The sequence below is a fragment of the Lepidothrix coronata genome, unplaced genomic scaffold (genome assembly GCF_001604755.1).
Source record: "Lepidothrix coronata isolate B3197 unplaced genomic scaffold, Lepidothrix_coronata-1.0 Scaffold144, whole genome shotgun sequence".
Classification (NCBI taxonomy): domain Eukaryota; kingdom Metazoa; phylum Chordata; class Aves; order Passeriformes; family Pipridae; genus Lepidothrix; species Lepidothrix coronata.
This window is the reverse complement of record NW_016690324.1, coordinates 720975-747752: the sequence shown is the minus strand read 5'-3', so window position 1 is coordinate 747752 and position 26778 is coordinate 720975. Positions and strand designations below refer to the sequence as shown.

Genomic DNA, 26778 nt, shown 5'->3' with positions numbered 1-26778 from the left:
AATCAAAAAGACAAATCCTCCCTGCTACCAATTTGATTCTGCACAGTGGGATTTACAAGGGAAAGTCATGTTTGAAAGAGAGCTGTGCAGAGTTAATCATGCAAACAGTGGGGGAAAGGAGCCAGAAATCCACATGGAAAGTAGGTTAATTTTTAAAAAGGCAACATGTTTAAGAGGTTTGCAGTTTCCCCTGGGAAAACCTTGGTTCCGCCAGGTAGGAAAAGATGAGCGCAGATGAGTTAAGGAAAAGATGAGCCTGCACAGCAGGACCTGCATTTAATCAGTGCTCAAGCTGAGGATTTCGAAGGCGGGGGCACAGACAGCAGCATCATTCCCAGCTCCATCCCAGCATCCCACCAACCTGGCTTTGCCCATGGCTGTGAGGACTATGGGGGCTGCTGGACAGGTCTGGGGATTGCTTTGTCACACCTGAGCACATGGTTTGAACTGCCAGGAGGACTCAATGGACATGATCTGAGACTGGTCCTGCTGCATAAGGGGGATTGGAGCTGACACCATGGTCTGCCAGGGATCAGGTCAAATTAAACCACATCCTTGCCTCAATTCTGCAGAGCCCTGAGTATGTCCCATCCTCTCAAGACATAAATACAATATTAATTCCCAGAGTGACCACTTGCTCTGGTATTTGTCACCACAATGTAGTTGTGACCATGAGGTCTGTCCTAAGTGACTGGCTCCAAGCTCTGCATGGGGACTCCACTGCTTGTTCTCCACTGGGGGAGGAGGGTGAACAAGCATTTGAGTAAACACAGTATGTTCAGAGGGGAGACAGAAGAGTATCTGGTGGTGAGCTCATCTTTCACCTGCTGCCACACACATTCCTCCTCTGCCCTTCCCACTCACTTCAGCCCCTCACTGCTGCTGCTGCTGGGAGCTCAAGCACAACCTCTGCAAGGCACGAGAGCTCATGGCTTTGTGTGGACATGGCTCTGCAAACGAGATGGCAGCATGAAAACAGTGCCCATTTCACCTCTCTGCACCCTCCTAGAAACCCTGACAAGAGCTTTGTGTGCTCTGGCTTCACTTTGGCAGACTGTGCAGGGCGGGCTTGCCCTGGGTCATCCTGGGTGAGCTCCCTGGGCAGCCTCCGTGTGTGCTCCGGGCGCTCCAGCACACGGGGCTGGCGTCAAAGGGTCATTCAGTCATACAGTCAGCAAGCAGGGAATGGCTTCAGGGAGAGAAGCACACCGGAATGAAAAACAATGCAGAAGAATGGGGAATGGCTACTGTCCTCGAGGACTGGAGGAGGAATACCCTGTTAGTGCTTAGATGCAGAAATAATGCCTTTTCTGGCAGCTGCAGAATACAAAAGCCTGAACTCCCAGGTCTCTGCTTGCACAATCCACAGGGGCACCCTGTGGCACTCTCCACAGGGATGGCACGGATTGGTGCAAAGTCAGTTAGCAGCAGAGCTCACAGAGAAGGTCCTCTGGAGACACAGCCAAGCATACATTTGCCCACACACCACAGAAGGTTTCCCTTCAACTGAGGTTGTTCACGTACTGCATCTTTCTCAGGGTTGCAGACTTTCACCCAAAGGATGTGATCCAGCAGCCAGTCTATGGGTTTGTCCTTATAGAACATCAGGATGAACTCCACGATCAAGCTCAGATCCAGAGACTTGAACATTTTTCCTACAGCACAAAGAAAGAGAGAAGAGAGAGAGGAGCTATGGGAGTAAAAACTTGGGAGACTGGGCTGCGAAAGTGGGATCTGTCCATCTCTCTACGTAAAGGAAATACTGTGTGGCTCTGGTTTATGTACCAGCACTGCTGGCACTGCTAATACAGTTCCGGATTTAATATTCATCGCAGAATTAGAAAGAATTAGAGTCTCACAGGTCACAGCAGTATCAAAAGGTCTAAAACTCTCCCATTCAGTAGTGAGAAATAAGGATGAAAAACATTCAGCCAGCTGCAGGACAGACCATTTCCTGCCCCAAAAACTACAAGTTTTAAGCCAATCAAACCAGTATCCAAAACAACAGATCAAACTGCTACTGCAGCCATGTACTGCTGATCCCAAAATAGTTCTGGGCTGATGTAAACTTCCTTTTGCACACTCTTAGGCAAATCCAGATCCTATCCAGCCTAAAAGCTACTGGTCACATTTAAGCTTTTGGCTGTCAGCTGGGCTACTGATCAGGTTTATTTTTACTAAAAATGAGTATCACCAGTACCAGCTGTGAGGATCTTTCTCCCTTGTGCAAAGACAAGGGTCATTGCAAAAATAGGGAGGGATCAAGTCCAAGTATTTTACCATCTCATGGGGACAATTTGTTTGGCCAAGAGCATAAATGCTGTCACTTGTGCCTGTGCCTGAAAGGACTGGGGTGAGTGGGGGAGAACCTTACCAATGAACCCCAGCTGAGAGAACTCCAGGATCATCCACTCTTCAGAGGGCTGCTGCAAGGCAAAGTTCTTCATCGTGCTGAGATAGTTTGGTTTGGCCACAATATCATCCTCCAGCTGCAAAAGGAAAGGACACTCAGTGCCAATGACACATGCAGGTCACAGTAACAATCTCTCTATGCAGAGCAATCCCACCACAGACCAGAGGAAAGCTTTGGCACAGACCCAGTTTATTTCAGAAGATGCACCAAGCAGATTTTTTCTCATTCAATCTAAAAGTTAAAGGAAACAAGGATTCCTGCCCTCCCTAGGTTGGAGGCCTCCAAGTCTAAAAGTACTTTAGAAACCCAGCTTTTGAACCTATCTTGTTAAAACCCACTGCCACTCTGCTGCATCACACAACTGGACATGCTCTTTGCCCTCTCTCAGCTGGTAAGAGACACAGTGAACTCTCAGGTACCCCCATCTTCCCTCTGCCCCCAGCACCACACCCACCTGCACATAATAAATGCCTTTGGACTGGGCATACATCATTAAAAAGCAGTAGTCCAGGTTCTGCTTTGTCCTCCACCTGCAAGAGACAAAGACAGTGGGAGTGCTGACCTCTCCTGGGATAGTGAGGTGCTCCAGGGAGCCTCCCAAGGCTTGGTTTAAGACAAGAAGGTGACACAGCTCTAGGAGGTGGAGGGGATGGCATTCAGCCTCTCCCTTTTGGTCTCACACCGGTCAGCTAAGAGTTACTGGAAAGCTCAGGGACTTCCAAAATGAAGATAATTTGGGTTAAAACGAGCCCCTTGTTTGGTGATGGAAACAGCACAGCACAAGGCAAGCCTGGCAAAGCTGGTGCCAGTTCATCCCTGCCACATCACACCATATCCTTCCAGCTCTTGGATAAAGCAAGTTTAAGGGCCTTGCCTGACCTTGCAGAAGAGCTTTCTCTGCTGGAGTCGGCGGGGAAGATGCTACAGTTCCTTAATTCAGGGCTTGCTTGTTTATAAGCTCATTGATTCTTACCTGACTCTTTCCTTGGGGTCCCCAAAGGATTCCCGCAGGTGGGAGAAATCAGGATAGAAATGCGGAGACGGGGAAATTACCTCCAGGAGACCTGAGTGTATTTCCTTTGGGAATCTGAGGGAGAAAAGCAGCAGTAAACAAATACCTCCATGTCTGACACACCACAGACCCATCACTGAGCTGCAGACCCAACCAAAAAATACAGCCCCTAAGGTCAAACTCCTCCAGCAGCTAATGCACTTCCAGGCCTCACCAAAGGACGTCAGCAGGGATTGCCATGGAGTTTTTAAGCTGTTCTCTCCCTCCCATGGTCCCTATTTGCTGCACATGTTCCTCCTCCCTCCCGTGCACACACACAGGTCAGCTTTAAGGACCAGCCGTGAGCACCATGTACTCTTTACAGGCTTAAATGACCAGCAGATGGGTTCACCAAAGAAAGGACCTGCTGCTATTACTGGCATTTAGAGATTTCCCAAATGCATCAGTAATTAAAATTAATTTAGCTGAGATTACGCTATACATTTCTGCTAAGTTGCTTAAAACACTGCTGTGCTGTAGTTCAGACAACCAGCAGGAATTCTACCTAGTTCTCTTATGCTGATAAAATCAGCATCTACTTTTCCTATAATGTGCTTAAGAACCCTTTAAAGAGTCAAACTCAAACAGAAAATAATGTCACCCATCTGAAAAGCAGGCAGGCAGCTACATCACCCTTGCAAGCAATACCCCAGGATTGCTCTAACTCTGAGAGATAAGCGGGAAAACCAGTTATTTTTATACTGCCTTTTCAAGAACATTTGGTGCAAGGCTGATTTCCTTTGTTTGTGCAGAGTCTGCAGGACGGGAGATGGGGCAGAGGGAGACAAAGCAGCAAGACTGCCAAAAACTTCTCACTTATTTTTCCCTTCCTTATTCCTTCCTTGGGACTGGCAGGTTTTTCAGCTAACATTTTCAAATCTTCCCTTCCTCGGGCAGCAGCGAAACAGCAGCTTCTCACTGAGCTGACAAAACCTGCACTGAGGCAGCAACAGCTTTTTCCCTCCTGCGAGAGAAGTCCAGCCTGCCCTGGCCCCACACCACCTCAATTCAATTTGGAAGAAAAATAATTTCAGTGAATCAGGGAGGGGTAGGAGGCACTGGAGAGGGGGATGACGAGAAATCAAATCATTAAGTCAATTAAAGTTTCAGGTCTTCTGCGCAGAGGCGCTCTCTGCAGCGGCGCCCGGTAATTTCATCAGGATCCATCGGACAATCGGTCCATTATCCCCCGATAAGTGTGTCCTCCTGCCAGCAGGCAGAAGGAGGGGAGCCCTGCCAGCTCCTGCACAGCAAGATGGAGGGCTCTGTTTCAGCTCTTCTGCAAGTGCCCGGGAACACAACCCTCACCACGCACTTCCCAGCCCCTCTCCCATCATTGGCTCGGGGACGGGAGGATGTGCTGCCCTTTTGCTTCTCCTTCGCAGGGCGACTGCGATCCTTTGGAAACATGCAATCGCAGGAGCTGGACCGGAGTCACTGCCCCTTCTCTCATCACCTTCTTCCTTTGCCTCAGAGCTCTGACGCCGTTAACGCCTGGACCGGCTCACGGTTAATGATCCAACACCAGCTTTGGCTTAAACAGCCACAGATGAAGCTGCAAAAGCCACTAAGGCTCCAGGACATAAATAGCAGCCAGCACAAGAGACAAATGTAACTAGAGCCTGAAACGAGGGGAAAACAAACAGGCTGGAGTGGGAAGAAAGATGGATTGTGGATTTTTAAAGCAAAATAAGGCAGGAGCATTTGGGTGTGCTTCCCACACTGCCCAGACTGCACAAAACGGGTACGGGGCTGCACTAGACACAGAAACAACTGGAAATTTAAATAATTCATCTTCTCACAATGCCCCAGGACAGAAGGAGCAAAACAGAAAGACGCGACTGCCTGTGTTAAATGCCGTGAGCAGACTCCTGGAAACTGCATATGCACTTTGGAAGAAGCAGAAAGTGGAAGCAGCATTAGCAAAGGCAGCCCAGAGTTTAAAAATGGGGAAAAAAACCCCCTGAAACAACAACAAAAGAAAAAAGGGAAGCAGAAAAGTGTGTGTTTTCTCCTTAATGAAGCTATTCCCTGGCCTTGCTGCAGGCATAAGCTGTATGCTGAACCCACTTGGAAATGCTTACAAGTTTTTGATATTCTCTGCCACTCCGGCTGTGTACTGTGGGTCCGTCTGAAAACAAAAGAAAAGCAGTGTTAGAGCCTTGAGCCTCAGCCTGTGTCCCCCATGGCTCAGAAATCATCTTCAATACACCCCGGGGGTACTGTCAGCACCTCTGTACCATCTTCATTCACCTTCATGTCTCCTTTTATCCAGTTTTACTCTCATGAGCCCTCCTTTGTGGCCAATGTTAAACAAAGGCATCACACACCAAAATTCATCCCAAAGGACTCAAGCACATCTTCCCCATGTGCTCTTGTGGCACTTCTGCCCCTGCCAGCACCAAGTGTTTGCACGAAGTGTTAACTTCTGGGCTATTTATTTTTTCCCTACACCCACTGGCTTGCATCCAAGCAAATGCCCTTGGCAGAAGAAGATCTCCACCCCTTTGGTGAAAAAGAGGGGTTTATTTATAAGTGTGCATTTTTCATTTCACGTTCATTTTGACACTTTCCTTCCTAAAAACCCTCAGTTTGTTCCCACAATCAACCTGGCAACCCACGTTGGGAGACAAAGGTCGGCAGCGCCGCTGTCTGTGGATGAGATAAGTGCAAACACAGGGACAGGCATGGGACAGAGAACATCTGCAGAGTGAATGGGAAAACAAAACCCCAGAACAAAGGGCAGGAGACCCCAGAGCAAAAACTGTTCCTGTTTCCTGCTGGTGGCATTGTTTTGGGCAGTCAAATGGATCACAGGACTGTGGTGGATCTGCAGACGCAGCATCGCAGAAGCCGGGACCGGCTGCTGCTGCGCTCGGCGCCGGGTGGAGGTGAGAAGTGAGACACCAGGGACATGTGTCACAAGCTGAGGACAGCACTTCCACACTGGAATGGTGACAAGGGAGGGTTTTCTCGAGAGGAAAAGGTCCCTTTCCTAAATAGGGCTCAGAGTCCCAGCACTGGACTGATTTCTTACCTCAGTGCTGCCAAAAAAACAGCAACGGGAAAAACAAAGGCAGGAAACATGCAGCTCCACTCCAAAGTGTCTGAAACAGTGGGTTGGTGACAGCCAAGCTGGCCACCTCACCTCAGGGCTCCCATCCAGCAGCCAAGGAGCCCCCGGGTCTCTCAGGCAGCCCAGCCACTGTGGATGACACCTGCAGTGGCTCTTGGAAATGACAGGCCCCCATCCCACAAGGGACATTCAGTTGGTGCACTTGTGCTGAGTCTCCAAACTACTCAGCATCTGCTCCAGGTTCATACCCTCTCCACTTTTTACTCTTTAACCCGTGCCCAAGGAGCCCTAACAAGTGTAGGTACATAGAGAAATGCTTTGGGAAGAGGCAGAGCAGGCACAGAAGTGGGTGTAGCTCCAAGGGCAAACTTTGTGACAATGGTGGGATCTGCAACAACTTCCACCACTGTTACTGGGATATGGCCTGTGTGCTCCTGCACTTCACAGTATTAGAATTAATTTACTTAATTATTTACTTAATTAATTTACTGTTGTTCACTTCCCTCGTCACAGGTACACATGGAAGTTAGGAGCTGCCACCACAGTGTGCAACTTATTTTCAAGTCAACTAGAAATAATATTACTGCAGTTTAAAACAGCTGTTTTGGGTCAAGTTGCTTAAAACCTCTCATGCTTCAACCTACACACTGCAAAAACAGCCACCAAACCTGCCCTGGCTCCAAGGGAGGCAGATGACAGCCAGGACCAAACCTTGTCCTGGGCACTTAGGGCTGCACCCATCTGTGCACACCTTCTTGTACAAAATACAAGCCAGAGCCCCTGAGGCCAAATGCTACTCAAAATGTCACATTATGGGTAAACAGGCAGCAAACCCGGACATTCATCTCTGTTCCGCTCCCAGTAACAGGCTACTGAGGTTTATCTTTCTCACTGGATTTCTGGAAATTAAGACAAATGCACTTCAGGCTCAAGAAAATAATCCTGAGGGGAAAGCCATGGAGAAAAATAACCATCTAAACCCATAGATAAAAGCAGCTCTAGTGGATTAATGTATCAAGGCTTTTTAGCCCTTGGATTCAGCAACTGATTCTGGGCTCCAGGCACCAGTACAGAGAGGCATATTAGTCTCAGCCCCAAATCATCGACTCTTGGGTTTTGAGAGGGGCTTAGGGCTGTCCTACAGGTGCGTGGTGAAACAGAGCTGTTTCAGAACTCCTCTAGACAGGGTCATGGGGCTGCTTCAGCACATTTAGGGAATAACTATTCAAGCACCCTGCAAGAAGCATCACAATTTAGATGAGATGTGCCCCAAAGGCAGCTGCTAACATGACACATTTGCCTGTTCACATCCTGACCTTCCCTGGCCCAACCGGTGTTTCATTTTGGGCGAGACACACCTGATGATCCTGGGCTGGGCTTATCCTCCCAGCAAGGGACAGAGCTGGTGGCTGTGTCAGCGGTGTCCTGTTTGGCAGCAAGTGTGGCAGGCAGTGGGATGGGAGCCAGGGAAACAGGGCAAACTGGGAAAGGTGTGTCTTACCTCGGCAATGAGGACAACGATGACAGAGTCCTCCTTCTCCTGCTGAGTGAGCTCTGAGATGAGGGAGTTGAGGGTGTCGGTGAGGTAGGAATGCACCTCCCGCTTCACGCTGGGGATTCCCATCACGACGGACACTGCCCAGGGCCATGGAGAGATTTTAGAGAGGGGGCTGTGTTGGGCAAGACACTTTGCTCTGCTCCCTGACCACCTCATGGTTCACCTGCTCAGGGCCAGGCTCTGTCATTAAAACCCAGCAGTGAGCAGCAGGTTGGTGGGTTCCTGGGCTATGCAGGGTTCCCACGTTCCTGTCCCCCAGCCCAGTGCCAACCAGCAGCACCCCAGTGCACCCATGGCAGTCAGATAGACCCTGCATTTTCTTACTGAAGGAATGATGTCTCAGGAAACACCCAAACCCACTCCCCCTCCCAGAGGCCTTTTCAGCCTGTGAACAGCAACTTCAAGACCACTCTTGTTCTCCAAACCCCTCCCATGGCCAGAAGCACTTCAGTTTAGGAGAGGCAAGTCAGTTCTTTGGTGTTGGGTTGGGATTTAGGAGCAGGGGGGAATTGTCTAGTAACCAGAGTCCTGTTCCAGATGGGATTTGTTTCCTCAGATGGATTAGAGTTTCCGAGAAGCACCTGCAAACTATGCATTATCTGACCCCCTTCCAGGCAAAGGCTAGAGCATTCTGGAGATGGAAAGCAGCAAACAATATCTGGCAGAAGCATCAAGAACATTTTAGGGCCAGTCCAGAGCACAGACAGCACTCCCCTGTAGACTCGCAGACGTGACATGGCTTACCCACCCCACATGTCACGATACCAAGGAAGCTTGCATGATGCATGCAGCCATTCCTCCAGTCCTGCTCATTCCTGCACCACAGCCAGGCCCAGAGGAAAGGGGAGGGACAGGCACCAAGGTGAGGAAGAGCACCAGAAGCAGCACTAATTCCCATTTACCTCCAGTGCGCCCCTGTCCCACATGCACGGCTGGCTGCAGACTGTTCTCCTTAGACAGCAAATGTGGCAAATGATGGAAGATGGTGGGAAGGTGCAGCACATTCTTGTTGGTGATATTCCACAGTTTTAACTTGGTTTCGTCTTAAAAAGGAAAAGGGAATCAATTGCAAGGCACAGTAGGTAGGAAGAGACTGCAAGGCAAAAAGCCTTTTTAGAGCAGCCTGGCCACCTGAGACTACTGCTGGGTTATAAAAAATCAGGCCAACCTTTAACATGCTACCACAAACCCAATTAAAGTTCAGCAGGAGCCAGGAGGGCCTCAAAGAAGTCCCAAAATATTTGGGAAGGAGAGGGGAGAATGAAGATAAAATGAAGGTCAAATCAGATCTTTCTGTAGAGATCCAATTTTCTTCAACCGAGCAACTTAAGAAAAAAAAAAAAAAGAACAAATAAATTGGCGAGGGGTGCTCAGCCAGCCTAACTCCTTCCTCCCCTCTCTTTGGATACCCATTTTCCATATGGATTCAATACAGCCATAGGAAACGGTGTGTGTGACTTTCAAGGGAGGAAAAAAAGCTTGTAAGCAAGCAAATTAGCAAATATCCTCAGCAGAGGCAAATCTCTGTTTAATGATGCATATGCACCTCTAATTAAACAGGAGTTTAAGAGCTCCCAAGTCCCTCTGAACTCCACAATTTGCTCGTGCCGGGGGAGAGAAGAGCAGGTCCTGTCCACAGCCCTGCACACACGCACACCACGCACACCTCTCTACCTCCTCATTAGCAACAGCTTCAAAACTGCCCGAGATCCTCAACTTCTCTGTTTATTCACCAGATAAGCTGCTCCAGGTCCGGTTTATATCCCGCAGGGCCTGCTTCTCCGAGAGTGCTCTCTTGATCTCCTCCAGGACCAGGTTGAGCTCCTTCGAGCGCTTCAGGCTCTCCTGCTCGGCTGTGTGCAGGCGGTCCCGGAGGGCGAGGAACTCCCGCTGGTAGATGTCCACAACGTCACCTGTGGATGGGAAAGAGAGAGAAGTTTTGTCCTCTGTGCTCGGAAGGTTTCCAAGGCACAAAAGCAATGCCCATCACTCATACCTCTCCTGCCTCCCCAGTCCTTAAATCATGGATTTAATGGGAGCTGTGGCCCAGCAGGTACCCATTGGTGAGAGGGTCAGTGAGAGGGAAGGTTAAGTTGCAAAACAAAATAAAGTTACTCCCTTTTTACCGTTTTAACTTGGGTTCTGGGTCATGTAGAAATAGAATCATAGAATTGTTTAAATTGGGAAAGATCTCTAAGATCATCAAGTCCAACTGATAACCCAGCACTGCCATGTTCACCACTAAACCATGTCCCCAAGTGCCACACGCATCTTTTAAATCCCTCCAGGGAAAGTAATTCCACCACTCCCCTGGGCAGCCTGTGCCAATGCTTGACAGACTTTTCCATGAAGAATTTTTTCCTAATATCCAATCTAAACCTCACCTGGCGCAACTTGAGGCTGTTTCCTCCTTGTCCTGTCACTTGTTACTCGGGAGAAGAGACCGACCCTACCTCCTGTCAGGGAGTTGTAGAGTGAGAAGGTCCCCCCTGAGCCTCCTTTTCTCCAGGCTGAGTCCCCCCAGCTGCTCCTCATCAGGCTTGTGCTCCAGACCCTTCCCCAGCTCCATTACCCTTCTCTGGGCACACAAATACCACCATCTCCTGGAGGACCCTGAGTGATGGAAAGCAAGATGCTGGCAAGGGGAAATGCTGCTCTGCAGTGAGATGAGGGTTTAGATTGCACCTCCTCCAGCTTCAGAAAAGAGTTCCAAATTTTAACAGTCAAAAGAGATTTTGGGAATCTAACCTCTCCAAAATGTGTCAGGATAAAGAATATCACATGGCAATATCTGCCTGGATGCTTATATAAATTTAAGTGTTTGGATACACACTGTAAAGATACATCATAAACCTAATATATAAAAAAGAAACTTCTGATAAGGCAAGAAAGCCTTTTGTTTTGAAACAACATCTTCTCCCATGCCCTGCTTAGGCAATAAAACTAACAAGAGCCTTCAGCTGGAACTAACTATTCAATAGCTGGGAGTGGAATTGGTGAACCACTAACAAACCTTCCTGGGATGCTTTTTTCCCTATTATTAATGAAATTGCTCATTAAAAATACACTTTTATCTGTGGTCACTCATGTGTTTTCAGCACGACTATAACTCACGGGACTATACCCAAAACAGATTTATCCCCTGAATAGTAGACTCTTAACCCAAACATGACCAGGAGAGATAATGACCAAAAATACTGCCCTGGAACTTCCCAATGCAGGACTAAATATAAATCAAAGCAATTGAAAGAAGATACACTGACTGTATCAACAACTTCTATTTTGGGGTCCATAAAGAAAAAGAAAAATGAATTTTGAAGATCAGACATCCAGCTCCAAAGCACAGAGTTTCCAAGACAACAGTGCTTCCCAGTCCAGCTCCTGGTAATGCTTTTGCCTAGGAAAAGTTTCCCCTATTCAGTCTTTTCCCCCAGAAGAATCTTCTTAAAGACTCACTGCTTTAGCACAAGTCCCCCTCCAAGGCAGTCTGGCTCCTATTAACCTTTTGACACTATTTTCAAAGCCGTGGCACACGGGGAGGGAGCAGAGGAAGTTACACCCATTTGATTACTCTGTCCATCTGACAACACGTTATTCAGCGAAAGTCAAGGACAGACATAAACAAGACCAGTCCTTCCCTTTTCCTGTGCAGTGCCACTCTGTCTCCACTCCCATCGAGAAAACGTTTTCAAATGTGCAGAAAAACAGGTTAACACCCAGCTCTGAGTGCTGCCATGGGAATTCACAGGAGGATGTCAGCTCCAAATTGACTCCACCATGAGTAAGACCTTTACCTGTTGGTATCTCTCAGGCACAAGAATACACCTTTCAGCTTCCCAGTATTCTAGATTACAGGTTTTCCTACTTGTATCTTTTACCAGCTGCATCTGTGAACACCAGCAAGGAACAAGTCTCACTTTCTGTTTTTGCACAACACGATGGCTTGTGCAAGGCTGGAAGCACTTGGCTCTCGGCATCCTGGGGGGTTACTATCCCGTGGATACTATCAAAGCCAAATCACAGCCAAAGGCTGCCATTAGAACTCGTTCTGCAATACCTGGAAGCAGAGTAAAGGCAAGGCTTTGCACTTAATGGCTTTTTCCAGAGCACTGCACTTCATTTGTGTCAGATTTAGAAGGGAAATGTCACTGATTATTCAGTCACTAATGACCTGCCCGCCGAAGCCAAGAGCTGTACTTTTCCTTAGACTGCAATGGTGATGTGCAGTCAACCATTTGCTGCTTTTCTGGCTAATGGTTGGAAGTGAAATTGTATTTGTTTCCAGCACTCTTGTCCTATGATGTCTTCGTAGGCTTTCTATTCTTTAATTAAAATTTCATGAAATTTAAAAGCTGATCGATCATGACTGGTTCTGATGACAGCTTGAACAATCCTAGACAAAGCCTGAGATGGGAGTACAGTTTCCCATGAATTTCCAGTAATTTTGCACTCATCAGTCTGCAGTGACACGTGGTTGCAGATCTGTGTCCTCACAAAAACCCTCACCGCTCAGCCAGGGAGGGCTCTGAAAACCCACGAAGGGCAGCAGAGGATAAAAGGGGGGGAATTGGCTCCCATCTCTACAAGCAAGGTTGGACACAGAAGTGATTTGCTGCTAATTAGGCTGAACAAATTTTTCAGCTAGTGTCAGTTCAGCACAGAGCCTTTACTTACCTTTCAAAGCAGCAGCACTCCCTATCTACATATTTATTGTATTCCCTCACAGCACAAGATAACAGAGCTCTTAAAATATCCCCAGACTCATGCACTGCAGGACAAAAACTCTCAGCTATAACTATATCTAAACAAAAAAGATTTAGCTTACTTTTTTTTTGAGAGATAACACATTGCTCTGGGCTTAAAATATACTGGTTTAAGAAAGAAAGAAGGTGTTAGGTGACAGGCTGCAGGACAGACCTGGGAGACCAAAAACCTCTCAAACTTGCAGCACACATCGTGCGTGGCCAGCCCATATTTGCACTCAGTGGTTTTTCACAAGCTGTTTTTAGAAGCAGGCTGGCTGTGAAGCTCCAGGAGGGCATCAAGCATCCTCTGGTGCTCAGCAGGGCGGGGAAGCAGCGCTGGGCACAGCTGAGTGCCAGTCACCATCTGTCCATCCCATGCTCACTGGAGCAGATCTGGAGGGGGGATTCCTGAAGTAGGGAGCAGCCTGGCGCCAAGGGACAGAGGCCACAGGAAGCATCCAGTTGAGCATCACTCACTGACCAGTGTCTCCCCACACTCCCTTCTCTCCCCAGCCACAGCTGCCAGGCTTCATTTTTTAATCTGTGAACTCTGTGCTGGGTTTGCTGAGCAACAACACAAACCACTGGTGAAGCAGAGGGCAGGAATGGCTTGAACGGGCCCTTTCAGGAGTTGAAGCTCCTGAAATGTTCAGAACTCAGAACATTCTGTGATTCTGTGATTTTCCAGGAGCCAGGATGCAGCAGATGGGCACATGTTGGTGGGGCTTATGGGTGCCCCAGGAGTCCTATGGATGCCCCACAGAGCTGAGCTCCTTCAGCCTTTCCAAAGGATTTGTTCATGCAAGACAGCACCCGTTTAGTAAAAAAGTATTTCTCCATGATGGAGAATTCTGTGGCTTCATTCTTATTCAAGTGCCTATTAAGTGCAAACCATGTTTGCTAGCAGAGGTGAGGGCTGAGACAACTGTGTCCACTCTGCTTATCCATTTTCAGTTTCTGAGTGAAAGCAGAATACCTAATCTGGTCCCAAACCAGCAGATGGGCACAAAATCAGTCCATTGCCAATAAAACCCCCACCTTGAAATCTCACATAGTCATCCACATATATATATATATGTATGTATATCTATATATACAGTCAGGAATGTTATAATTCTGTATTTTACATTCTTCTTTCCAATCACACTCCAACCTCCCAGGGAGTCTGAGGTGCATTTTAAACACGTCCATATTTCAGGCCCAATTACTTTTGGTTTTGTTCTCCGCCGATAACCTCTCCCAGCAGAGCAGACCCATGGCCAGCACCAGAGAGTTCCCTCCAATTCAATCTTTTCAAAAGCAAACGCAAAGGCTTTGCTAGCTGGATTTGCTTCTCATTAGGAAGACTTTCAAGAGACTTGGTTTAAAAACTAAAAACAACCCTCAAACCTCTGAAGTGTTTATCTCCATAAAATCTCAGCTCCAAGAGAATAACTGTACCTTTTGACCGGCTGGCGCAAGAGTTCCCAGGGTTAAAAGAGCCAAGAAAAAGTGCAGTTCCCTTAAAACATAAGTGAAGTTGGAGCAGAAAATCAAACTGGCTACAGAAAACTTCTCTCTAATGACTGTTCTCCCTCATTTTATTAAAAGCACCTCTTTAATAAATAACTGCTCCCCCCTCTAGGACTTGCAAGCCCCTGCGGGGACTCCAGAGCACACGAACAACCCCCTCCCCATGCTACAGCATCTGTGTTATCCAAAAATGCAAGCAGTGAAGAAGCACAGGAACCAGGCCCCAGCCATTTACAGCAGCTCCTGGAGTTAGATGATGATTAGGGAATTTTCTTTTTTTTACGTTTTGATGTTTAATGATTTATATAATGCTGGCACTGCTCCACGCATTACACTCTAGATTGCCCTGATTGAATCGCAACATTCATTAGGTCTTTTGCTAACAGAATTCCACTGGACCATTAAAATGGATAGAAGGAGTTACTGTGCCGTATTGCTGAATTAAATTCAGCTGCAAAAATGGAACAGTCCTGCTTCCCATGGAAATCTGATGGCTGGTGCAGCACACAGGTGTTGGGCACTTTGCACACAGGTACACAGGGATCGCAGTAACTCCACAAGAAACATTTCAAAAGCAATTAAAAGCATTAAAAGCAAAATGCTGCCATTTGCTTATTTGGCTGTAGAAAGTAGAAACCTGTTTTACACACTCGCCATTAAAAAATCCCCCAAATCATTGACCCAAAAAACACTGAGAAGAGACTCTGTCGGGGTACGTGGAGCTACAGGTAAGTTGTGACATTAAAATGTTCTTTTAAGTAGCAGAAAGAAAAAGAGATGATAGCTCAGCATCAAAAATATATCCCCCAAAGTCACTGCCCTTGCCAGGCAGGATGAAGACTGAGCAGGTCTTTTCCTTCAAATCTAAGGAAACACTAATGATGCTCCTGTGAGATGACACAGAAGAGAGACAAATCAGCAAAAAATCAAACACTGTTGAGGTCCTACTTTGGGGAGTAGGTGGTGTCTGGCAGGGTGGACCTCCTAAAAGGCTCCAACAGTCACAACTATCCTGCTGGGGGCTGATTTTTCCCCATGGAAAGTGTGAGCAGTGCCATCACTACACAGCAGACAGGGATGCTCTCTCTATTCAGTAAACAATATGTGACATTTACATCTCCACTGTGTCCCAAACCACCTGGATACTTAGTCAAAACAGACATTTCCTAGCTGCTGCTTAAAAAAATACATCCCCAGTTTCTTTATTGTAAGGTTTTGGGTTTTTTCAAGAAAAAAGGTTTTTAAAGTAAAACAAGTTTTTAAAGAAACTTTTCCAAGGTTTTTTTAGTATATTATGCTGTGTTATAAATTGTCGTTACCACCAAGACAGAAAGTAACACAGAAAGTAGAATCTTTAGTACCCCTAGAAAGCTGATTATTATTGGGAAGATAGCTATAGGTGTGGAGAGCTTCAGGCAGGGCTGGGACCAGGGAAGCAGAGAGGTGGCACAAGGGTTTCCCAGCTCAAAGCAATCGGGCTGGGTTAGATCGTGCTGGCACTGGCCCTGACAGTCACCAGTCATAGAACGGTTTGGGTTGGAAAGGTCTTTAAAGTTCATCTCATTCTACCCCCCTGCCATGGGCAGGGACACCTTCCACCAGACCAGGCTGCTCCAAGCCCCATAAAACCTGGCCTTGAACACTTCCAGGGATGGGGCATAATGGTCACTGCTGGTCAAAGCAGCCATCAAAAATAGCAGCTCTAGTTTAGTTACTTGTTCATCTTCTGCCTTTTATTTACACTTTGTTTCAGTCCAGCCACTACCTACAGTGAACTACCTATGCTGAACTGGGGCTGTTTTTTGGTGTAACTACTACCACAACACACCCCTTGATGCCACTGCCGCACTCCAACTGTGCTCAAGTGCTGTCCTGGTTGGACACAGAGCTATTCTGGAGCATCAAGAGTCTATGGGATCTTACAAAAACCAGTACCCACCCTTCTTATCCAGTAAAAGGCACTGGTTGCCCAGGTGGGCGATGGCAGGAGGAGTCACTCTTTGCAGTCAGTGCCCACCCAGCTGCTCAGGCCAGCACCACAGAGGCTCTTGTGCTGCCCCTGGGTCAGCTGCTGGGTTTGAGCATTCCACTACATCACCATCAAGCTGAGACAACACATCAGCCAGAGCAAGAGGCTTATTGAAAGTCAGCCTGTCTGAAAAAATGATCCTCAAATAAAGAAAGCTCTTTGCCCAGCTCCAATCTAGTATGTGTGTGTGTGTGTATGTGTGTGTTCCTTTCTTTAATACAGCCATTTAATAAGAGCCTGTGCTATACTGAACAGCATTTCAACCTTCAGCAGCTCCACGTAATGAGATAGAAATGCAGTGCATCTCTCCACTGATGGTCTCTCCCGAGGGAACACGGGCACCTTTAAATCACTATTTCTTTTTGCAGCAGTAGGTGTTGATCATATTTCTGTTGCGCGTCTCCTCGCTGGAGTTTAATGTTGTCTCAGCACACACGTCATCAGAAGGAGAGAGGAAAATTCATATCCCCTGTGCCTTGTTATTCAAAAGTAGGAGTAACTGTTTGCATTTGAGATTCAGTTCAGACAACAGGCACACAGATCTTTCAAAAAATAAGCTTTTTTTTTTTTTTGCTTTTAAAGTCCTAAGTAGTAAGTTTTCAGGGATGGGGATGAGTAGATTTCCCATTATGGGGATGGTAAAACATAATACAGATGGTGAACATTGTAAATCCCCATTCCAAGGAGGAGAGCAAGTCACAGAAGTGCCTCCACACAGACCCAAAAGCTCCTCAGGTAGCTGCAGGATGGATGCAGGTGCCAAAGCAAGGATGTAGAAACTCAAATATTAGGAAAGCAAACAGTAATGCCCATCACCTCTGCCTAAAATGTCTTGGATCAGGGCAGAAGAGGCAGCAGAAGCCGTCAGATTGCTCTTGGATACCTGCAGAGCAGGTTTGGGATCTCTTTCTGCAGCCCAGCTCCGGGGTGAATCACACTGAAGGGTACAAAGAGCTCCGAGATCACCGCGAATCCCCCGGGTTTTACCTGCCAAACAAAAGCGCTGGCAGGAGAGGAAATCCCCGGCAGGCATAAACCACCATCAGCTTCTGACAAGGGAACTAGTGCTTCTGATTTGTCCTGGGGTTTCATCAACCCGTTCAAGGGATTTATGAGACAGAGAAATAGGAGGGCAATTCATTTTGCTGCAAAACAGCTGAGGAGGAGAGGGGAAGAGGGCAAATACTGCCATTGATCTAAAGAGAAAGAAGATGGGATTAAACAGTGAATTTTCATCATAGCAAAAGGTTAACTATCTGGAGGAAGCCATAAGGGTGGGTATTAAACTCACCAGCTAATAGATTTAGTGAGGATCTGGGGAAGGAGGCAAATTTGTGAAGTAGCCAAATACAGAGCTGACAAGAAGGTAAGTTTGTCAAAGCCAGAAATGAAGCAAATAATCAGGAGAAAAGGCAACAAAACAACAAACTGACGTCAAAGCTGATAGATGCAAAATAATTAGGTGGGAGAAGTCAAGGTATTTTTCACATGGTTCTTAATTAATAATATTAAGGAGACCACAGCCTCAGTGTCTTGATGCTGCTCTGCAGGCAGCTGCAATCCAGGGAAAAAAGGAGGATGGAGAGGAAAGCAAACAAGGTGTTAGTGTGCTTAGTGAATGGGATGAGGGATAATAGTATGAAGATTATAACATTATTAAAATTATGCTGCCTAATGTCAGAATAGTTTTCACCTCTTCTAAAATAAAGTATTAATACAGACTTAAAAGGGGCTTTAGAGAGAGTGATAAGAATGATCAAAGGCCTGAAAAGAAAAAAAACCTGCTCTGTGAGGAAAGAAAAAAATATATGAGATTATTCATCTTAGGATGGACATGATAATAGGGCTTATGATGAAAAGCATATAAAATAGAGTGATATAATGAAAATATATCACAGACTTCTATTCTCCTTGTCTCAAAATATAGGAGTAAGAAACTATCCCATTCAAATATTAATTTGAAACTGATAAAAGGAAATGTGTTGCACAGAGAAAGTATACTATTTCTCTGAATTCACAGAGGAATTTAAACAATGTCGAAGACCTGGAAGGTGCTGAGCCTGGCCTCATCTTGGTTGGGAGCCTCCTCTTCCTTGGGAGAAAGACCCACCATTTCTATGTCTCCTTACAACTTAATTAGGAACACTGAAGCTTTCGTCTTCAAAGCAAAGCTAATTCATTAGCAATCTAATTATTTACCTGTGTAGCACAAATATGACTTTCGAAGCATTTTTCTCTCAAATGGAAAGCGAAGGCTTTGTTCTTGGTGGGCTTTTTAATACTCTTTATTTGACTGGGGAATAAAAACATGCTGAAAGTGAACAAAATAAAGCACTACAGAAATCATGGGTCATTAAACCTCGAAATAATTGCAGCTCAACAGGATTTTTAAGTGAGGATATTACACAGGCAAATGTGAGGGGTGGAAAGAAAGAAGGGGAAAAAAAGGGAATGGAAAAGGCTGAAAGCTTGTACATGTGGTCAATCCTACCAAACAAACCTGTGCATGGTTTAAAAGAAGATGTATTTGCCTAATGCACTGTTCTTCCGTGGCATGGCCATGGAAAATGCTCTTAGATGCACCTCAGGGCAGCAGAAAGACTCACAGCATGTTGCTCTCTCAAATTGAAAATGCACATGCAGGAACCTGCAGCACCTTGTCCGTGCATCACTGAATTCCAGGCACATGGCTCCGGGCACCGACCATGCCATGGGCTGTTCTCCTTGTCACTTGTGACCGTCAGCTTCACGCTGGATTGCAAAACAAGCACACCAAGTAAAAAACCCAAATCGGATTTGTTTGGCTCTCACCAAACCTCTGGACTGGATTTCTTTCCCTTTCACCTTGTTCTCACAATGAGCAGCAAAGCTAGTGAGTAAAATCTCATGAACCAAAACAACCCTAAAGGAACAGCTGATGGCTGGAGTGTGCAGGTCCACATCCCCACGGCTGCTGGCAAGGCCCAGCTCTGGAGCTTTACAGAAGGAGAAAACCCTGAAGCAGAGCAAATGCCTTGCAGTCCAAGAGGAAAACCCTTTTTATTACAACCTAATTAAGTTAATAGTGAAACGGAGGCCTTGTTCCACCAAACCCCAAGGCCCCCACGCATCCTGCTCTGTGCTCAGTGCTAACGACTCCCAAGTCTGTCCGAAAGGAATCCCTCCAAGAAGGGAAGTCAATCCTTGCAAAGGTCACTGTGTTAATCATCACGCCCTTTCTCCAGCAGCAGCTGTCGCTAATTGCCTGTGAAGGAGTTGAAATGAAATTCTTGTTAATCCTTCTCCCAACATTATTAAAATCCAACACCATCATCATCCCCCCCCACAAATGACCACGAGCCACCAGCACTTTGCAGCTGACGGACGAGCTCAGCCCATCTCAGGAGAGATGCAGCACTGGCGGGTGGAAAAATCAGCTCCACTTTGCAAATTGAAGGTGAATTTATTGATCAGCAGCAATAAGTGCTGGGACCTTGTATTTCCCCACCTCCTTGTGCGATCGACCATCGCACTCATCATTCCACTAAAGTTGCCACCGGACTCGGAACAGCCGAAATCCTGGAACAGGGGGAATTTGTTTAATCAATAACATATGAAGCTTTTGGCAGGGCTGAGTGTATGAGAGAATTTTACAACAGCGAAATAAAGTATTGCTGCGTTATAAACCAGAGAACACATATGGAAAAGTTAGAGCGATGCACTAAGAGGGATATCAAGGAAATCACAGAAGTTCTGGCTGGAGTCCCTGGCTCCGCTGATGTTAATAGCTGAGAACTTCAATGCAAGTCAGGTTTGACTTCTTTTTCCAAAAGAGTAACTCATTTGCAATGCATGTGACTGTATTGGAGTGAAAGGGTATTGAGTGTTCCCCTCGCTCCGCTGTGTATGTAAATTGTACAGCTTGTCTACCTACGGATCCGCACCCACAAACAGGTCACAATTTCCCTATTGTACCAACATCTGATCGGATGCACGACTGCGCTTTGGGTAGAAGCAGATTTTAAAATCACATACTGATCATGGGGATGAGCTGATCTAAATTGCGTTTCGTTTTAGCAGTCTTAAATAATTTGCAGAATGCTTGAAATAAAAGGCATGCAGAACCTTTTAAAAATTACTCAGCATTAATATTTGAAATATTTATCCCCTGGGGTGCAGGCTTGTAACACAAGCACTTAATGGGGTACATTTTCTTCTCTCTGGAGGAAAAACAAGACATTGCCATTAAATAGCACACTTAGACCAACTATAAGTGTTGATGCTATCTGAGGGCTCTTGTTTCATTTTATATGCTACGATAATTCCTGGAAGAAAAACATACTGCTAAAAGAGTAGGAAGACCCACTTCTCCCTTTTGTCGTTCACCAGCCATGAAAACATGAGAAAGGGTTATCAAATAATGTTGACACCCCCTCCCACAAAACGAGACCAGCTGCTTTAGAGTGTGAAAAAAAGCCCTTATTTCTTCCCCTTGCAGAAAACCCATCATTGGAAGCACAAAGATGAAATTACTGAATTGCCAGCAACAGCAACCTGCAGTAATTTAACTTTTCCCTATTCCAAAAGACAAGGACTAACCCAGAACCAGGCGGCCTTGGTTCCACATCCCACAGTAGCCCAGCTCCAGAGCTGCCCTGCAGCCTCATGCCAGCAGCAGCAGCAGTGTTATTCCAGCAGACCGGCTCTGCTGAGAGGCAACACAGATGCTGGTGATGGCACAGCACAAGGTGGGGGTTGCAGGACATTTCAAGGGTAGAAAATAAACAGCTGGAGGGGAGGAGGATGCTGACTATGCGGATGTCCTACTGCTAAGACCTTTGGTTGCTTATTAAATGATGCCTGAAAGCTTCTCAACAAGCTGCTGCTCTGAAATGTTACTGGCATCTCCCACTCCCCCCCGTGCTGAGCTCAGGGCAAGGTGTCAGGAGTAGCTCCTGGTGATCTCCAGCCGGGTGTGCTGGAATGGGCAGGGTGCTCCCTGCACTCTGTGTCTCCTCAGAGGGCACCAACGCCCAACCAGCCCCATGATCCCACGCGCTGATCCAGCTGGAAAAGAAAGCATCCTCACTGCTGGCTTAATTTTGGGTCAGATCATCCTGCTGACCGAGCCAGTGATGCAAAGGAAGCACACAGGAACTAGGATGCCCTTTTGGACAACAGCCCAAACGGAGAACAGTTTAAATGGCTCTGAAACCACATCCCTAGAGGTTTTGCTTTCTTGCAATGTCAAGTTTACGTAAAGGCTTAAAGGCAATGCCCTGAGCCTTACAGCCTGCTGCTTACCACCTCCAAAATAGAGAGAGCCTGGGACCACAAGACCATGGTATTTATGCTTAATTTCACAACTATTCTTAAAGTGCTGCTGAGTCCTGGCAGAGGACACTTCACGCTCCCTGTGAGCAGAGATATGCTGTTCACACCTCTCATTCCCTTTGAACATGTCTATTTAAAAGGATTTGGGTTTCCAGTATTTCACACACTGTTACCTTTACTGGTGCCATGTATAAGGTAACCTAATTGCTATGTGGGCTGCTGTGGATCCGTTTTCCAGACCTTCTACCCAGAGGGAAGTTTTGTTACAGAAATTTGACATGTTTAGGTGCTGCCAGGAGAATGCAAAATGGGCTGCCAGGAGAAGATCCCCAGTCTTCTTGCGGGAACCCACAAGCTGTGCCCAGCAAACAGTGTCAGAGCCCATGGAGAGAGTTTTCCATGATTAAACAGCTGCATCTCATGCAGCCCAGAAAGCACCAGTGCAGCCATATGTCCTCAACAGGAGCATGTGCAGGATGACATCAGATCAGGCTGTCTACTCAAGGAGGTGTGAGGGGAAGGCAAGAGTGGGCACAGAGCTCCAGAGGGGCCATGGCTGCTCGGCATAGGCACAGGAGGGAGAGAGGAGGGAGAGGGCTTTTGGATAAGACAGACGTCAAGCACATCCGAGCAAAGCCACAGCTGGTACTGAAGGAGTTAAACTGCAGAAATCACAGCAAACTACACCAGTGGGAGGGAGGGAGCACAGGGCCTGACCCTGCTCGCTGCAGTGTGGCTGTCCCAGGGGTACCAGGAGGTCAAAACTCAGGAAAAATCCCACCACGGGGGAGTGAGGCTCAGCACAGCACAGGGAAAACAGCAGCGTGACTCACCCACAACACAACTGCCCTTAAAATTTTTAGCACGAGCATTTAGAGTGTAATTGGAGCCCTTTTTCCCTGTGTACAAAGGGGTTTATTGGACTTCAGTTCCCAAGGAGGTGATTTCTGTACTCAGGTGCTTTAAGTACCCCTGATGCATCCAAACATCGCTTTGGAAAGGGTCTCTCATCGACCACTGAGGCTGCTCAGCACCTCTTTGAGTACTAAAAGATGTCATTGAGCAAGTGAAGAAATGCTTAGCAATCAGTTCATCCTTTGGAGTGCCTTTATGAGGCACCAATAAAGCAAAACACCCTGGGTGAGTCCCCTGTTAATAACTTACCCTTGTTCCCAGCTTCCCAAACTTCCTTCACACAGATCAGCTTTGTTACCCAGGATCACCACCGTGCACGGCTGAGAAAAATCTAATCCAATTTTCGTCTTCTTTAGGAATAAAACATCAAGAGCAGGTAGTCAGCCTGACAGATACAGCAGCAATGTGGAAAAAATGGCAGCAGAGTTGTGTCATCATTGCCAGCAAAACCATATCTGAAGGAGCAATGGAGATGGGAGAGCTCCAGTGTAGTCATGGGCCGGGAGGAGCAGTTCAAGATACACAGTCTCCTTTGGGGAACTCATTATTTAGTCTTATGACCATGGAAAAAACCCAAAATGTATAAACTATAAGATCATGACTTTGTATGTAGGTATTTAGGACTATGAAGATACTCCCATGGCCATACCCAAAGCCTAGTGAGAGCAGGGGCATCACGGCAGTCTTATAATTCAGAATACTAGAAGAGATATCTGAAGTTTTCCATAACAAACCAGAGTAAGCTCTGCCAGTGCAAAGATCCTGAAGGGATCCTGGATGTTGTCATCCAGGATGTTGTCATCAGTACAGGTCAGGTGTTTATTAGCCCTACATTGGTGCAGACAGGGGCAGCCCAGCAGAGCTGGGGTGCAGTGCCCTGCACCACCTCCTTGGCATGGAGGGTTTTGACAAGGTGCATATTCTTGGGCACTGCCCAGAAGTGTCCAAGCCACTTCAAAAGCCACACTAAGGTCAGGATACCACAGAGCACTGCTTTGGCATTGCCGTGTCCCAGTGATGTCCCCTCTGCCAAACCACCCTCGGCACCCTTCAGCTCTGGCACCACTCATTGGCAACCTGGCCAGTGCACACCGACTGTAGTTAATTCCCTGGGCATGTTTTCCTGAGGACAAGCCCAGCAGCTGAGCGTGTGTCTATGTGTGTGTGTGTGTGTGTGCCATATCAGATTTTGGGGGGGTGATGTTTCCACAACCCTTGCCCAGCACAGATTTGGGAGGTGTCAAACAGGCAGCCATGCAAGCACCCAGGAATGGGCAGGACGTGAGTGCTAAGCCCGCCCTGCACACCTGCAGTGACAAATAAATTCTTTAACATTAGACAGCAGACCATAAAACGAAGCTATAAGCACATATCACCGCATATGAAGGGAAATGCATTCTGCTGTTAATGCCCATAACTTCCCTACGGAGAGTAATGGATGCCAACAGGAGAGCAGACATCCGAGAGCGCCAAAACGTGCACTGGGTTTTTTCTAAGCTTGTGCTGGGCACACTACTTGAAATATGGAATGGCTGAGTTCTTTTTTCTCCCCGACCCTCAAGCCAACATAAAACGTCCATGTTTTAATAGTGCCATTAACCATTAGGATAAATTACCAGGGTTATAATGAATTCTTAGAAAAAATATTTGTTTGTTTCTTTGGAGCTGTGTTCCAGTTACTCACCAGGTTGTATTTCAGCTTAAATAAAAAGGAACTCCTATGATGGGTAGCAGATAAGAAGTCATTCTAAATGATGATGGAGGTCCTTCCCACCTTTGAAATAAAAATGTGTTATTTATGACCAGTGTACTACAGGGCCTGGCTGATCCTCTGGGTCTGAAAAGGAAGAGCCAGATGATCTTCCAAAGGCGACAGGGGAGGAAAAAAAGCCAGTTATGTTTCCCAGCCAGGGCAACAATTTATGGATAGGAGCATTCTCTAACTTCAACTTCTTCATCGAGGAGACAGTACACACACATCTTGCTGTTCAAAGGACATCTTGTGCGTATGAGCAAATTTGTCCAAATCGCTTTGGCTCCGTCCGCGGCAGCATGTTTAGTGTACACTATTTCCAGATGTGCTTTCTATCCCCGTCAGTCCGGCTGCTGCCTCAAGCCAAGGGAGTTATATAAGCTGCAAAGCTTAATTGGATTATTTAGCCCAAATCGTTGGCCGAGAGGCAGCGGGGCTGGGGAGCTGGACGGGCAGCCTGGAGAGGAACTGCACCCACCCTGGCTTGGGGGGAAAGGGAGGGAGCAGAAGCCAGCAAATAAATTAAAGAGTTCATAAAGCAAGACTGGCCTCCCCATCTCCCTCTAATGTTTTCTCACATCCTCCATCCCTTTAGCAGAGGGGGTAGTAGATGGTGTTTTATTAGGGGCATGTTTTCCTATTTTAACGACAATTAAAAAAGAATGCAGCAAGCATTTAGAAGACATGAGCATTTCCTCTCTGCACTAAGAAGCATTTCCTGACTGTGCAGCTCCACGACATGGAATAACACATTTAGCAACTTAGTTTTCCCAAAATAGTATTTTTTTCCCCCAAACTTTGGCTGTTGTGGCAGCTTATTTTCCATTTAAGGGCATAATCCTGCTTGTGGGATAACCCATCCCAGCGGATCTTTGCAGATGTAATTATTAGGGCAAGGTCCTAAAAAAGAAAAGTGTTGCGAGTATTCTTGGGAAGAAATCGGGAAAGAGAAGAGTTTCCAAATGCTGTAGCTATCAAAGTGTGCCAGAATGATTTTATTCCTTTTATTTTTAATAGAACTGGACAGTTAAGTCAGAAATTAACACAAATACATAAACTCAGACTAAACTTTAAGCAGGTCGCCTACACCATTGCTTAAACAAAGGGTACATGCACGCTTGACAGCTACTCAAACCTTAGTCATGAGGCCCTGGATGGACTTTGTATGGCTTCACTACAAATAATAATAAAAAAAAAGCAGCCTGGCATCCTTCTCTGCCACTGCTGACAACATTCCCACCGCTCTCCACCAGGCAAAGTGCCACGGATGAATTCAACAGATTAAAACAACCAGAACAGTACAACAGGCAGGGATGTGCTCAGTTCTGCTGGAAACAGCTCCACAAACACTGCAAATCACACATAGCACTCGGAGAGGGAAGATGCCTCTCACCACCCCAGCTCTGGTCCCCAAAGCATCACACACACAACCCCTGAAACCCAAGGCTGGGAAGTCCCACTGCTGGCATCCACACTGCAATTCCCGGTGAATATTCCCATGAATGACAAGCTGTGATAACACACTGTGCAGAGTCATAGTAAACAGCAGCAGTGACCAAAAAGCTCTTTACAGAAGGGCTTTCTGCTACAATCCCATGATTACCAGTTATGGAAATATTTCAAAAAAAGGCAGACAAAGAGATTTCCACAGGGCACAGTGAGCCATCCAATTTGTGCTGTGCTTGGACTTCGTAAATCAAAATCCAAGCGACATTTACAGCACTCTAGCTGTTCCTTAAACTTTATTTTTCTTTACTGCGTGCATTTTGTGCCCTCAGTGAGCTGCAGCTAAAGCTCTGTGTGACTGATGGGAAGCAGAAAGTTGGCTCAGGCTGACTGGGCAAAGCAGCCTCATCTCCCCTCCCCGTTATCTGCATTAAGAGCTTCAACAAATTTGTGTAATACCCAGCATTATAGAAATGGATTTCCAACCAGAAGAGCAGTTGGCAGGATTAAACAAGTAGAAAAGCACATGCACATAAAAAAATCAGGAGGTCTGCACACGAGCTAATGGAGCAAGCAGAAAATCACTGGGCATGCTCCCTGGGCTCTAGGACCGCTTCCTTTACGACAGACAGTAATGTCTCATTACAGGAGAAACAAATACAATAAAGACAAATATTCCATCTTCCCCTGGCTACATTTTAAGTGTTAAGCCAATACAAATTCTCGGGTTATATTTCACAAAAATAGCTACTCAAAAAAAAAACCACCCTGCTGGCAGCACAGCAGAGCAAATTTCATTTGAAAGATAAATCCTACATTCTTCGTAGGCAGATGCGAAAATACATCAGACTTTATCATAGCAGCTCCTCCCAGGAGCCAGAGAAGCCACAGAGTAAATTTGCAACAAAAAAGTTGCTTCTTTTCCCTTCTTCCTCTATACTGCTTAACTCAACACAGACAAAATTAC

General features: G+C 46.5%; 1 protein-coding gene across 2 annotated transcripts in view; it reads right to left on the bottom strand.

Annotated features, from left to right (window-relative positions):
- MGAT4B (mannosyl (alpha-1,3-)-glycoprotein beta-1,4-N-acetylglucosaminyltransferase, isozyme B) overlaps positions 1–26778 on the bottom strand; it is a 51494-nt gene that overhangs the window by 5746 nt on the left and 18970 nt on the right. For both annotated transcript variants that reach the window (XM_017827974.1, XM_017827975.1), the window contains exons 2-9: positions 9832–10011; positions 9001–9141; positions 8042–8175; positions 5549–5595; positions 3387–3500; positions 2868–2943; positions 2375–2489; positions 1525–1655 (exon numbers count right to left, since the gene is read on the bottom strand). In XM_017827974.1, the coding sequence (XP_017683463.1) occupies positions 1525–1655; positions 2375–2489; positions 2868–2943; positions 3387–3500; positions 5549–5595; positions 8042–8175; positions 9001–9141; positions 9832–10011 (938 nt within the window). The remainder of the gene's footprint in view (positions 1–1524; positions 1656–2374; positions 2490–2867; positions 2944–3386; positions 3501–5548; positions 5596–8041; positions 8176–9000; positions 9142–9831; positions 10012–26778) is intronic.